At 38.7% G+C, this 14,966-nt stretch overlaps 1 protein-coding gene and 1 pseudogene across 1 annotated transcript; both read right to left on the bottom strand.

Moving 5' to 3' along the window:
- Positions 1-739: 739 nt before the first annotated feature.
- LOC114729006 (uncharacterized) lies at positions 740-7,007 on the bottom strand (annotated as a pseudogene).
- A 1,955-nt stretch (positions 7,008-8,962) lies between these two features.
- Positions 8,963-14,549, bottom strand: LOC114729007 (probable inactive leucine-rich repeat receptor-like protein kinase At3g03770). Its single transcript, XM_028915947.1, has 7 exons — positions 12,496-14,549; positions 12,247-12,380; positions 11,794-12,037; positions 10,441-10,652; positions 10,318-10,343; positions 9,865-9,976; positions 8,963-9,489 (listed from the first exon to the last, which is right to left on the bottom strand). Exons 1-7 carry the CDS (start codon positions 13,862-13,864, stop codon positions 9,268-9,270), a joined length of 2,319 nt encoding a protein of 772 aa, XP_028771780.1. The 5' UTR covers positions 13,865-14,549; the 3' UTR covers positions 8,963-9,267.
- Positions 14,550-14,966: the final 417 nt, after the last annotated feature.

The following is a 14,966-nucleotide window of genomic DNA, read 5'->3' as shown; positions in this document are numbered from 1 at the left end:
AGCATGCCCTGCTAGTAGATTAAGAAAAAATATTTGAGATATTAAATAAAATAAAATATATCAATAATAAATGAGAAAGACCAATAGAGGAAATTAATACAAAATGATTTTTAAATTGTAGGTATAGAAGTTTTAGTTTTAATTGGAAATTTTTGTGAAATTATATCCTTATTTACAATTAATTTCCTAACAGGATTTTTAAATTGTCATTCTCTCATAACTAAATTGCTAATTTATTACAGGCGAGTTTACTGCATAGAGATATGCATTGGAGTGGAATGATGTTTAAAAGGGGTCCCGCGAGGAAAAATGATGCTGAAATATTTTTCGGGTCATGTTGGCTAACGTAAACCATAGAACACTCCGCTCTGTCGGGTTATTATCCGCGGCTCAATGGATTTCGTCAAGTAATTAGGGTTTAACGTATACCATAGAATGATTTATATCTGAATCTCCTTCAGATTTTGTGTTTTTCAATTTTGATTGATATATATTTTTTATTTTTCACTTGAATTTTCATTCAATATAAAATATCACGAGTATCTAAAGTTATTTACGAACAATACAACTTATCTCAAATTCTGTATAAGTGCACATACTCTGCTCTAAGTTTCATTGGTGTTTTTGAGTTAGGATGCTTCTGTTTTTCTCTCTATGCACCCTATGGCAAGTTGCATGTCAAATGAATATTATTTATATGCACACTATTCTCATCCATTCCGATTTTTGATATTTCATGTTCAGCTAAACCTGGGTGATGCATCTTTATTATTACTATTTTACAGAGCTCTGCCACAGAAACCTAATTAATGAATGTGCGGGACTACTCGCTGCTCATCCAAACGTCCCGGAGTAGTTCATATCTGACAGAAGATCCGTAGCGGATTTCTTTGGTTTTCCAGCTTGGTTTTGTTGAAGCCACTGAAGATGCAGAGGCATCAATTAGGATAGAAGATAGAGGGGAATTTAGTTCATCAAGCTCGTCATCACTGGTGTAAGCCTTCCTCAGAACAGATGATCTGCTTCTTCTTAATTGACATTCACTTCCAACCTCCCCAATAATGGTAACGATGGAAGTTGCCGGAGGAGGTAAGTACTCAATTGGAGCGGCATTGCATGGGAAGGTTCTAACGCAATCCTTACCACACTCGACATCGTCCTGTTTCAAATTGAGAACAAATGCTTTAGCGATCAAAAGCTAAAATCTTCAGCACTCAGGCCAATGATTACCAACCTTTTTAGCTCCAACAAGGACAATATTTTGCCTCTCAACACAATAAATCATGACATTAACTCGACTGCCAAGAGATTACGAGCAAACTTGGCATCTTACCTCCGAGTCCAGGGCTTCAAAAACAACAGTGGGGATTGGATCAGGGCAAAACTCATCTGCGACAAAGATGTTTAGAATCCTCTTGATAAGTGGTGCACTAAACTTTGGGCATACCTGCACAAACCAAAATCCATTTGACGTAACTGGCGCACAAATTTTAAGCAAGACAGCTGGTAAGTAAAGAAATGATCAAGTTCATCGGCAGACCTCTTTCCTGACAGAAGAACTTAACAGCATATCCTTGGGAAGCATCAGAAGGTCACTTAATGCATTTAGAAGATGGAAGGACTTCAGGGATGTATTTTGTCTCTGATCATTGTCCTCAGGGTCATCCTTATCTTCAAATGAGTCATCGTCATCCATACCGAACAAGTCAGTCAACCATCTAGACCAGTTCCCAATCTGATAAAAGCAGAACACGTATGAGCAGAGCTATCGCTTGAGACCAAAATATAAAACACTGTACATACTATCATAGATCATCATTTCGCAAGCCACATTCCTGGCTTATTTTTAGATATACACTGAAGATGAGACACGAACAAAAAGAGTTGCATGAACTGAACTTGTAAATTTAGGTTTGAATTGAAAAATTGAAGTTCACATATATGTGGAGTTCGAGTAGTTTACCGCAGTTTTAAGCTGCGCCCCTGCTCCAAAACTTAATTGCCCAGGTGGGATGGAGGGAGAACCTTGGGATCGCTAATGGGATCAGATACAGGATCGGTAGGGATTTCATCAGCAGATTCACGAAGAATGGCATTGAACATAGCCACATCTAATCTTGTCACACATTGCTCCATTATCTAGAATAAGTAACAATTCATTCTAATGTCATCATACAGGCAAAGAGGAGACCTCATCAGCCAAAGTAAGAGAAAGCATGACTGAATTTATTTTAAAGGGTTAAGAAAACCATATTTGCAGATATGAAACCTTTAGCTAGACAATCTTTGCAAATTATACTTTCTTCCTACTCCTCCCTCCAGAATGAGAGACCGAAAATTGGGATAACTCAGCACATTAATAATCTTCAGCATGAAGATACCTTGGACGTCAGGTAATCAGATACGGAGGGTACCCCCATTATAGATTCTGTTGCGTGATTATCAGGAACTTAGAGTACTTAAATCCATCAGATGTGATCAACTTCAGTTTTAGGGACCGACCAGAGACCTAGAAGATACTACTGAATACAATTTGGTCGGAGTTATAAATATATACGTTATCCATGCATCACATGTAACCAGGCAGTCCAGAAGATATATAATGACTATCACATTGAAACTATGACCTTCGCAAACTCAGATGTGAATCCCTTTTGCACTTTCCTGCTCTTATTTTATCGCAGTAATCATTGACCAATGCATAAGACCACCATAATTCTTTGTTCACACAATCACTCGTTTCAAATCCTTTCCCCTTGCCCATCGTGATCAAACCCACAGAGATATGACAACTAAAATAAAGAAGAGTAGATACAATAAAATACTCAAGTACCTTTAGAACAGAAAAGGAAAGGAAAAAGAGGAATTAGAATGGATAAACTAACCAATCTAGACAGCACAGGCAAACAGCCACACTCATGCCCTCCAGCTCGAATGGGACACAGCCTGTCCCAGGATTCCCTAAAAGCATTCTTCCAAATATCTAGTGAAATGTTCCCCTGCTCTTGATCACATGAGCTAGACGTCCTCCTATAGCTTTTCCTTGAGGCAGAGTCCACATCCATTTTAGTGGCTATTGCATCAGGTTGCATATGTGGAATCAGAGTCTAAATATAGACGCAGAACGACTCCCATTAGATTTGCGCAAATAGATTTTGTCATTTTTATACACCAGCTTGTATGGCTGCTTCAAGAAATTGTTAAGAGATGAGAAAATAGAGATTACCTGCCACCAGATAGATTCCACTATGCGAGAGAATATCCAGGCTTCTATCTTTTCCAGTGCTGACGTGAACACATGGGGTTCATCCCAGTTACCAAAACCTGTGTGTTCTGGTGCCGCACTTCCATTTTCACCAGGTGAAGACCCCTTCCATCGTAGTGAGGGTGTTGTCTTGCCATTCCTCTCTCCCTCACTTTTCCTTTTCACACTAGATTCTGCAAAAAATGATTGTGACATGTCTTTGGAAGTTTGGCATATAATTGCCCTCAACACAATGATATTAGACAACCAAAATGTCAACCTGTAGTCAGATTAAAGAGGTTATCAGTTGTCAATATCAAGAAACCACAATAAATTTTATGCAGCAAGAATCAGCAAAATGTCAGTTGACCAAATTCTTAACTACTAATCTGACACACTGGAGTTGGCGCTTTCTTGCAGATATCAACCATGCAATTTAGCCTAGAAATTTGTTAGTTTAGATAAAGCTGATTCTCATTCTAACAATTATTTAGCAAGTAATGCATGCAAGTTCAACATAAAACACAGGATATTTTTCATTGCACTATAAGCTACTTGTTTCCTCAGACTAATCAAATGACCTTTTTTGGCTCAAGAAGATCTTGATTTTTCATGCCAATGTAACTTGTGGTTCTTTGTACTCAAGAACAGCATCAAAATTTTGGTTGATTAATGATAGGATGATGATAGATTCATACTCAGAAGAGTGTGCTTGACAGTATACCTTGGGACATCATTTCCACATGCCTTAGCAACAAGTACTAACCCAGAAACAGCATTTTTAGCTGCCCCAGCCCTTCTTGCTCGAAGGTTTTCTTTACAAGCATGGAGATACAGCCTAGAAAGACGCCGAGCTGGAGCATGGACCTTACTCATGGAGCTTCCGTGCTCTGCAACTACTGCATATAAAGAAGCCTCAATCGCTGCAACTTCTCTTAACTCTCCTTCAAGTATCTCTATCTTGTTTTCTAAATGCTCGACTTTGCTGTCTAGAATGGTCATTCTCGCTTCCTTTGGATAAATTTTAGCATCTTTTTTGCTACCGCCTCTCATGTTTCCTCCACTGTTTTGTGCATCTCCAACAATGCCAATTTCCTTCACATCCAAATTATGATAACTAACGAGGGATCCTGTATTCCTAGCTGATTCTGCTGGTGACCTCACTGACTTTACATGCTTTAATCTTTCACTTCTTGTAATATTTGTCCCGCCTAAGGGATATGAGCTGCCACTCAATAAGGCGTGATCTTTGGCAACTAGATCTGCTGATTTTTCATTTTCTGCGTTGCTTTTCTTATCCAAACTAGAATTCTCAGTTCCACGTTTGTCCTCAACATAACCATTGTAAAATTTACCATCTCCTTCCTCCTTCACACAATATTTGTCACCTTCCTCATGTATCCTATTGAATTTATCAATGACTTCAGAAACATCACAATTTACAGCATCTGGATTCTTGCTGTGCATTTGAACATCTGTAACTTTATTTCTATGATTAACAAACTTTTCATGAACCTCCTCATCTGAATGTTTACTACCACTATTTCTTGTCTTGATCTTGAAATCTGCCTCTAATTTGTCATGAGCCAAAGATGGATAAGAAGAATAAGCATTTGGGGTAACAGCATGTTTTTGAGTGGTCACTGAATTACAATAAGTGGAATTAGAAGAAGCATGACCATTTACCGGACTCCCGAGATCAGATGATATATCCAAAGACGATGTGCTAGATGAACTCCTCTCCAGCTTTTGGTATGTATCTTGTGGCATCATGTTTGATTTTTCAAGCCCTGCCAGACGCTCCTTGTCATCCCTACCAGTGTTTTGAGTTGATCCATTCTGCCATTAAATTACAATAACTATATTAAACAGAACAGTATTCTTCAATAAGATTCAATCAGCATAAGGTGACAGTCCTATGATAACATTAATTCTGAAGGACAGTTTAAGGTGACAGTCCTCTGACGGTGCTCTATAATCCTTTTCCAGCAAACACAAAGGATGCAATATTCTCAATAGTTTGTCCTATTGCAACATGTCCCAATCAATTTTTTTTTTTTTTTAAATGTTATGCCGCATAATATGATCCTGAAAAATGCTTGTTCATGGAAAGGGATTAACAAGTCCCCCCCCGGGGGGTTTGAATGGACATATCCTTTGAGTTAGAGAGAGTGAAGGCCTATGCAACCATGCTAATTGATCTAGGTAATGTAAAAGAAAAATCCATGATGCTATCAATAAAAGAATGGAAGGGAACATGAGTACCTCTACAAGTTCAGCCGGGATACACTTATTGGCCTCCAGGGCAGAAGCAAGAGCTGCCACAGATGAATGTGAAGAAACATCATCATCATCAGAAAAAGTGGCACTCTCAGCTTCTTCAGCGTATTCTTCGTTCATCAATCTTGAGTCACCACCATTAACGTCCTTTGACGCCGCTTTTGACAAACTGTCCCTTGACAAGGAGTTAGCGCGACTCTTTTCAACAGGCTGAATTTTTATGAACAGAAGTGGCTGATCTGTATTTTTGTAGTTCCTCTTGCAGTTTATCGGGGCACTAATGCTCAAGGTCTCCTTAAGTATACCATAATCTGCCAAGTCTATGATGGCAGTTCCCAGCGACTGACCCTTAAGAGTCTTATCTCTTCGGGGCTCATACAAGTTGAACTCCAACCTATTCTTTTGGAATACATCAGCATGACCACATCTGATGGACATGTCTCTCAACAGAGTTACAGGAAGTCTAAACGACTCGTTAAAATCGATTTTTCCTTCGTCTGTATCAGAACCCAGCGAGGGGACAACATGACTGGTAGAACCTGAATAGCGTTCACCATTCTCCCATTGTATCAGTACAGAACGAACGGATCTTAGAGCTTGTGACGGAGGCCAAGGCTTAATCTTCTCGATGTGAATGAGGTAATTAATTTTAACACTAGCACTTCTCCTGCTCTTTGCTTTCATGCCAGAAACCATGGCCGCAGAAGTAATGAGTCCCTCCCAGATAAACTTGGTTACTTAAACGTCAGAGAATATTTAGAGTTTCAAGCCCTGTGAGGAAGAACAGTTGAAATGCAGGACATCAGGAAGCATTTTCGAGCTTTATGTATAATAGAACAAAGAAGCTTGTAATTTCTCAATGACTGGTTGTAGTAGAGATGCCGATAAAGACAAACCAGCAAACAGAGCTGGAAATCTAGAAACAGATTACACAGAGACAAGTAATGAAATGCAGATAAAAAGTAAAAACTAAGAAAAAGGAATAAAAAACAAATGGAGAACTTGTGGTCAAACTTCAAAATCTAGGACAGAAGCATCAGATCGGCCCATTGTTTCACAGAATTGGTGCAGAAGGTCACGGTTTGAAGCACAAAATGTGCAGAAGCTTGAAAATGCGGACCATGGAACATAGTTACAAGTTATCTAGTAAACACACAACTATATTCATCTCAAGAGGACTAAAAAAGAATGCGATAAAACAAACTATAAACAAACAGATCAATGCAGACCTTACGGCAGGTGCTGGCAGTGTTACTGTGGAATATAGACACCGAATTAGACTAGAGAGAGCTGCGAGAGCTTAACGGGGACTGGAAGGGTTCATTGCTCTGCCATCAGAATGGATCTCCATTTTCCGAGACTCGCACAAATCTCACAGTGAGAGTGAAACTTCGTTGCTTCATAAGAGAACCGAGAACGTCCGGACAATACAGAAAAGAAAATAAAAGAAGAGGAAAATAGTGGAAAGCAGAGCTGACGGCAGAGAATAGAATTTTCATGGTGGAAGTATAAAACAAAGTTAGCTTAATAAAGTGGCCAAGAATATTATATTATAATCATTATTATGATGACCAAAAAGGGAGAGCTGTGGAAGCCGAAACGAGGTCGTCTAGCGGCAAGTGAAAAGCGTATTAGGACCATATAACGTTGCATTAGGGATCATGATGGTGATGGCCAAGCAGAAAAGCGGGTACATCCCTGCATTAATCTAAAGTTTGGATTAAATTATTTTAGAATAATAGTTAAGTAAAAATAAATAAGGAGTGGGAAGTGATTGTCACGCGAGTTTACGGAGAGTGGCCCTGGTTGTTATTGTGGATTGGACAGGGACACTAGTGGTTAGTTAATGAGCGAACAGCTCAGTTGGTTTTGTTGAGGCCAAACAAAAAAATGGTGGCGTCGGGTAGCGTACCAACAAGAGAGCAGAAAAAGCGGAGAGGCGCGTGATGAATACGCAAAGCAGGCGGGGCCCGAAGGGGGGGACTCCTGCGCGCCGACATTATGATCGTGGGGAAGAAGCGTGCCCAAACAGTGGCGGTCCAGGAAAATGGATTCTGATTGTGGTGCCCACTAATATCTGTTTACTAATCTACCCTGGGCGCACGCCCCCATCTTGGTCCAAATCGATAAGCCCAGTGTGTTTGTTTGGGTCGGAAAGCGTGTGTATATTTTTAGAATTAGTTAGTGATTTAAATTTTTTTTTATATTCTCCACAACGTGATAAATCAAGATTCGAATCCCTGCTAAGAGAGGTATCCATATTTAGTACCCGATACTACTTTAAATAGGATTGCTTCTAATAGGAGGATACCTATGCTTTAGGGAAAAAAATTTTTTATATTGTTACGGAGTATTTTATTAAGTTAATCCTTCAAATTTTATTTTCTATTCAATTTCTGAATGATACCTTTCAGTAAAAAATAGCTTTTACATTCAGTTGTTGATCTAATGGAAATTCATGTAATTATTGACCAATAATTTCAACTTGTTGAGATAACAATTTTATTAAAATGTTTTATTTGGTTTCTCAAAAGTCACTCTAACAAGATGATGTGAATAAAAAAAATGAAATTAATCACATTCACAAGGACGTTTCAAATATTTTCATAATTTCTAAATAAAAAGAAATTTTATGACATTCAGATTATGATGTCAGAAAATACAAGTAATAATTTTAAGGGCCATCACCAATGACTTGTTTCTGTAAAGATTCTATTTTTAAAAATATTTAACCATCATTTTCTGTAATTAAGTAAACTCCTATCTCCAGTTCTAACTAGAAAACCTTGTTTGTAGTGTATCGTAAGGCCACCTGTAATCAAACTGCAGGCTTAGGTGAGCAGCCTCATCATAAAAGTTACGCTTAGCTGAAATGGTGAACAAGGTTATGGTAGTCTTGTGGGTGACGCAGTGTTAGGAGGTTTTACATACACGGAAGGTGGTCTGAGATATTCACTCCCACATCATGACACAATGTAGTTAACATATTAACGTCGTTTCCTTTTCTTTCACGTTTCATATTTCCTAAATTCTTTCTTGCCGAAAATTCAATTAATTGTGCATTTTGACTCTCAGTCCATCTGTTAGCACTTTAGTCCTATTATTAATAATCAGTTCCACCTTTTGCCCTGCTTTTCAACAAGTGACAAACTGATAATTGACTTTTGCATTATCAAACCAACAGGAGAAAAAAGGCTTGAAGATTAATATCAATCAATATAGAAATAGGATTCCGGTGACATGAATATATGCAGAATATCACATCATGTTATTTGAACATGGTTGTGTTGTTAAACGTTATTCTAAAACTAGGGAAATCAAACAAAAGTTTGAAGAAAGGCAATAAGAAAATTTTAACACTGATGGAAGAATTTACAATTTGACACGATATCTCAAAGACTAAAACTATACATCCACTTGAAAGTTGAAACGTTCTTAGTCTCTAAAACTCCTTCTAATTCAACCTCCGCAGTGTCCAGTTTCCAGTTTCCATCCAATTTCATTTATAGCAGACTTGACTCTAGCAGTTATTAGTCAAGTTCAAGATTTGCTTCATCATTAGCCTAAATTTTTGCTGTATCTAGAAGGGATATGAGTTCTAACTAGCTCTTTCATCATGTCAGGGACACTCCAACAAATGAAACGTAATATCAACTTTACATTAATGGTTGCATGAAAGATTGAAGATTAAGATCTGACATTTTCCTTATATGGAAGAAGATATCGTCAACGTGAATGCTATATCAGGTAGAATCTGATTTCTGATCTGCATCTGCGGTGGCCTGGACTTGAGCCGCGTATTGTAAGTTCCAAAGGACATCTTCAAAGGAGGGACGACATGATGGTTCTGGGGATATGCATTTGGTTGTTATAGATACTGCAATTGATAATGATTCTTGAGAGCAGGTGGTCAACACTATCGGATCCACTATCTTTCTTCGACCATCTTGACTCCCAAAGGATGCCTGTGGTGCACAACACCAGAACTCAACTTCATCAACAACTCGTGGAAGATCAGCAATCTTTATACGCATTAAAGAGAATCAAAGTCCCCAAAAACTTTTGATCAATAGGTGATCCTAGAAATCAATATCTTGGGACTTCTAAGGAATTTAGATTACTTAGGCCACAAGGAGGCAACAGATTAGGCTCTTTGCCATAGCAGATATCTGACATCAATAAACCAATAAGATTTAACCAAGGTGCATCGTGCTGCAGGTGGTGAAATTTGTTTTCACATCATGTCAAAAGAAGTTGGGAACGTATTCTGATGGTGAAGATAAAACTGGCATAGAAACAGAACATATTCATACACTCAGTAAACAAAAGCTTCTCTTTACCTTTTCAGTCAGGAAATATTCTTCTCCTTTTTCACTTGCTATGGTTCCAACAAGCGATTCAAACAATATGAATCCAAAATTATATACATCATCCTCCATCGATGTCTTTTGGCTGAAAAGCAACAAAATTTTAATTGAACCATTAGTATGCTATTTATCAACACAAATTTACCCAGAGGCGCCAAAATTACTTATAAGAAAGGAAGATGAATCAATACAGGATCATTGTGTTGGTAATGCTGAGGTAATGTAGTGACAATGAGTCTGACAGTGATAATTTAAAATTATCATTATACTAGAACTGAAAAGAGCAGAGTTGATGGTAATAATGGCAGTTATGGCAATAGAATGCAGTGCAGAATTGAAACTAGCATCCCAACCCAACACAAGCTAAAAATTCTGCGGGCTAGGCGTTCTGCTATAAATAAAATAAACTCCAATTGGCATTCATACCACGATATTGGGCTCTCTCCGTTGGCCTGCATAAAGAAGACAAAAAGAAAGCAGCAGAGTCACTCAAGGATCAAGAATTTCAAATTAAGTATAAACAGCTGCATTAAAGATTTGCAAATGTACCTCGAGTTTTTCAATCTCTTCTCTGATGAGAGACATTCCATAATCACTTAGTTTGGGAATGTGATGTTCATCGAGCAAGATATTGTTTGTCTTTAATTGGTTTCTAAAACAGCCAGGTATAACTCCAGTGTGTAAGAAATGCACTGCCTTGGCAACCCCAGTTAAAATTGCCAATCTATCAGACCACTTGAGTGCCTTCTCTGGAGAAAATTCTGAATGTCATGATACAGAAAGATTATTAGGTGATACCCTCAAGGCAGAAAGATATGGTATGCGCAGCTAATGGCTGTGGCATGGCTCATGGTAAACTTTATACCAAGTTTCGCGCTGGTTAAGGTTTACTTTATACCTTGTTTCCTACATCAAGGATCCTCTTTGAGTCCGTACTTGTTCAATATTGTTTTGGATGTTTTAACTGAACCTATTCAAGAAAGAATCCCTAAGTCCATGCTTTTCGCTGATGATATAGTTCTCATGGCGGAATCAAAAGAAGAGATTAACACTAGATTGGAGTTATGGAGAAGGACTTTAAAGTCAAAAGGTTTCCGTTTAAGCAGGAACAAAACAGAATATATGCATTGTGATTTTGGGGGGAGGCAAGGCAATAGGGATTTGGAGGTGAAGATGGGAGAGCAAATCATTCCTCAAGTATCAAAGTTTAAATACCTAGGATCCATTATACAGGAGGATGGGGAAATTGATGGAGACGTTTCTCATAGAATACAAACTAGCTGGTTAAAGTGGAGGAAAGCTACGGGAGTTATCTGCGATAAGAAGGTACCTGAGAAACTTAAAGGAAAACTTTATCGGACTGCGATAAGACCAACTATGTTGTACGGTAGTGAATGTTGGGCAATAAAGGGAAAACAAGAGCACAAAGTCGGGGTAGCAGAAATGAGGATGTTGAGATGGATGTGTGGGCATACAAGAAAAGATAGGATTCGAAATGAAAATATCAGAGCAAGAGTAGGTGTGGCACCTATCCAAGAGAAAATAGTTGAAAATCGCTTAAGATGGTTTGGACATGTGCAGAGAAGGCCATTGGAGGCCCCGGTGAGGAGGGTGGATCAGACAAGATGGAGTCCTATAAAAAGGAATAGAGGAAGACCAAAAAGAACGCTTAATGAAGTCATTGAACGAGACCTTCTAGTCAATAACATATATAAGGACTGGGTTGTTGACAGAGTACGATAGCCTCGTGTGATTCATGTAGCCGACCCCACCTAGTGGGATAAGGCTTGTTGTTGTTGTATGCATGCGAGAGATAATCCATAAAATTGAAAGAGAGAAGGAAGGCAACATTTGACGAAATTTATGCACTCATTCATTGACGGACTAACATGTTATACTAACCTGACAGATGGGCACGATAATTGCCATTTGGTATATACTCGTATACAAGATAAAGTTTGACGGTACTGGAATGATCTTGTCCACCACCATCTATACAATGACCCAAGAGGCTAACCAAATTAGGATGGTGAAGCTTTGAGAGTAAATCCAGCCGACCTTTAAGATTTTGAGTTGAGCATTTCTTTGAGATAGCCAAAGATCGTATTGCTACATAGGGTCCATTCTCCAGTTTACCTTTGTACAACTGAAATATGGCAGGAAACTTGATTAAAAGAGGCCATAGCGAAGATTTCAGGAATAGAGAAAACTAACGTGCTTTATACACGAAGGTGCTTCTTAATTCTTATCAGCATTTCACGTTGTTCGTTCATTCTGAAGTATAACAAAAAGCCGAAAAACCAGAAAATATTTAGTTTTTAAAGCATGTTTTGAGTGGCTGAATGAGAATGGTACCTTCCCTATCGAGCCTTCACCCATATAAGTTGACACGTGAAAATCTTTCGTGGCTTCCTTCAGCTCTTCAATCGAAAACACTCGACAGACTGGATTAGCCTGGGCCCCAAGCTTCACTGCCTGAGAAATGAATCCTGAAAGATATAGAAATCAAGACATAACTATTGTATATCTGCTGTTTTTCATCATTAACAACTTGATTCTGAATCAAAACAATACGCTATAATATTCCTTAACCTACATACTTACTGGCACTTGCAAGGAGTTCAGAGGAAACCCCTGCGGCAGAATTATCTCTTACTCTTTTTGGCAAAGCATGCTGCCCAGATGTTTTTCTCAAATGGCATCTCTTGCGGCAAAAGAGAACACCAAACACAAAAAGTACAAGAATGAGCACTAGTCCAGTAACAATGGCCACAGCTACAACTATTTTCAGTGCCTGGAACTTCTTCACGCTGGGCTGTTTACAGTAAGACCCTCGCGTCTGGTGTTGAGATTCTTGAGAATCAACAGCTAAGCAGTTCCCACCATATTTCACGACTCTTCTATCTGATGTGCTTGCCAAACAAGAAGGAAGTCCCCCAATTAGCTTGTTACCAGAAATATCCACATACCCAAGCGTGCTTCCACAAGTTAGTTTGTTTGGAAGGGACCCGCCCAACGTGTTGCTTGCCAAATTCATGAATCTGATGTTAGGCAAAGAGAACAATGGGGATGGGGGAATCCCACTGAGATGATTTGATGAAAGGTCTAGATGTTGAAGCTGAACCAGCTCACCGAACTGCTCGGGGATCTTGCCAGAAAATGAATTTTTACCTAGGAGAACCGTGACTACTGATTTGGGCATCAATGGTAGTTCAGAGTCTAAATGATTATCTCCTAAATTCAGCACATGTAAGCCAGTGAGAGTACTCAGATCAGGCAATTTACCAGACAAGTCATTGTGAGACAGGGAAATGTCAGTAAGCATTTTAATTTTGCATAGTGAAGTGGGGAATGAACCCTTCAAGCGGTTGCTATTCAAACTCAGAGCTTGTAGATTAGATAATGAATCAAACCAATTCGGCATAGTGCTATTGAAATAATTGGCATTAATGGTTAGTGTATGAAGCTTTACCATTGTAGATATTTTTGGTGGAATTGTACCGTATAAGAAATTTGAGCTCAAGTCCAGAACTTCAAGTGAAGATAATCGATGAATCTTATCAGGGAGCGGCCCCCAAAGCCCCAGTGACACCAAGCTAAGAAGCCTCAAGCTGGTTAACCTGGCCAATGTGGTGACAAAAGAATCAATGGAGAAGCTCTCAGACAATGTGTGATTAGGAATTGCGAACCCATTGAACTCTTTGACCTTCACAGGTTTGTCTCCCATGATTTTAAGCTCTCTCACAGAATTGTCCTCACATTTAATGCTCATACGTGCAGATGGAGATATGTTACAGAAGTCTCCATAATAATTTTCCCAAACTTCCAACGCCTTAGGGTTCTCCAGATACTTCCTTAACTGTAACAGGACTTGAGTTTGAGCAGCCTGAAGTTCATAGCTACTTTCGATAGACAAAAACCAGGAAAGAACTAGAAGAAGGTGAAAATGTCTCATTGAACCAGTTTGGAGCATTAGGCACACTGTTTTTTGAAGGCGAACATCGATATTAACAGAAGTTTTGGGCTATTAATGGTCAAAGAAACAAAAGAAGCCTGATAGAAAATGATTAAAAGAAACTACGCTTGAAATATTCCCATTGCAAAAGTAAATTACTCTGAAAAAATCCTACTCAGGAAGAAGATTCATGAGCAGCAACTTCAGCAATTCATCGCCTGCTCCGCACCCACTTATTGGAGAAGGCAACGGAGATTCCTCTAAGCTGCTGAATTTTTATGCATGCTCCAACAAGCTAATCCAAACCATGAGGAAGAAAAGGGAATGTGAAGAATTCCGTGAAGTCCACGACGCAAATTAAAGAACTTGAATGTTAATCAGACAACAAGAAACAACGACCCACCAAAACGGTCACGTAAGAGTCAACAAGAAAGAAATGCAGTTTAATTTCGGGATGATAATGAATGCGCTATATGAAGAGATGTACTCGACGGGAAGGAAGGTAGTTGAGATTAAAAGGCTGTACTAGGGACACTGAGGAGGCATTTACTGCAATGTGTATTAATTGACCCTTCAGCCATTACTGGTACTGGCACTAGTGGAGGATGACAAGCCAAGAGAATGGACCGAGATTGTGAGCCATTGAAGACGACAAATGAGGGAGTGGTATGAAAAAACTGGAGGATGTTATGGGAGTCTCAAACCCAGATGATGACTGCGATATATAATACCGGAATATAACTTATCATTCTCTTTTTTCTTTTTCTTTTTTCACTGCAAACACAATGACAAAAGAGATTTATTGTGTGAGAAGATTGCATGGAATATCTGGTTGATTGAGTCATTATGTTTATATTATACGCAGTTCTTTTCATGATTAAGCCATGGAGAATGATGCCAATGTTTTTCGGAGACCGGCTGAGTCAACTCAATCATCTGTCATTAGTTACATCAATGTTCACAGCGAATGAGAGTAGTTGAATTGATTTTTTTTTTTGGGAGGATTTAATGACATCTTTCCAGCTCACAATTAATCATGAACATAGAAGAGGGACATATGCATAATGCGTCCATAAAAACTTGTGCCATTTTAGGATATCAATAATTAAATGCCAATATT

Source organism: Neltuma alba, unplaced genomic scaffold, assembly GCF_004799145.2.
Source record: "Neltuma alba isolate B1F8T4 unplaced genomic scaffold, ASM479914v2 tig00012590_pilon, whole genome shotgun sequence".
NCBI classification, from domain to species: domain Eukaryota; kingdom Viridiplantae; phylum Streptophyta; class Magnoliopsida; order Fabales; family Fabaceae; genus Neltuma; species Neltuma alba.
The sequence above is the reverse complement of the archived record's forward strand: the minus strand, read 5'-3'. Positions and strand labels throughout refer to the sequence as shown.

What these genes read in the sequence shown, in the direction of transcription:
- LOC114729007 (XM_028915947.1), bottom strand. Translation starts at nt 13,864, where the DNA reads ATGCTCCAAACTGGTTCAATGAGACATTTTCACCTTCTTCTAGTTCTT. An exon ending in AAGAGATTGAAAAACTCGAG is followed by an intron (nt 10,344 to 10,440) that starts GTACATTTGCAA and finishes TTCTTTATGCAG; the next exon opens with GCCAACGGAGAGAGCCCAAT. An exon ending in GGAGAGAGCCCAATATCGTG is followed by an intron (nt 9,977 to 10,317) that starts GTATGAATGCCA and finishes GTTGCTTTTCAG; the next exon opens with CCAAAAGACATCGATGGAGG.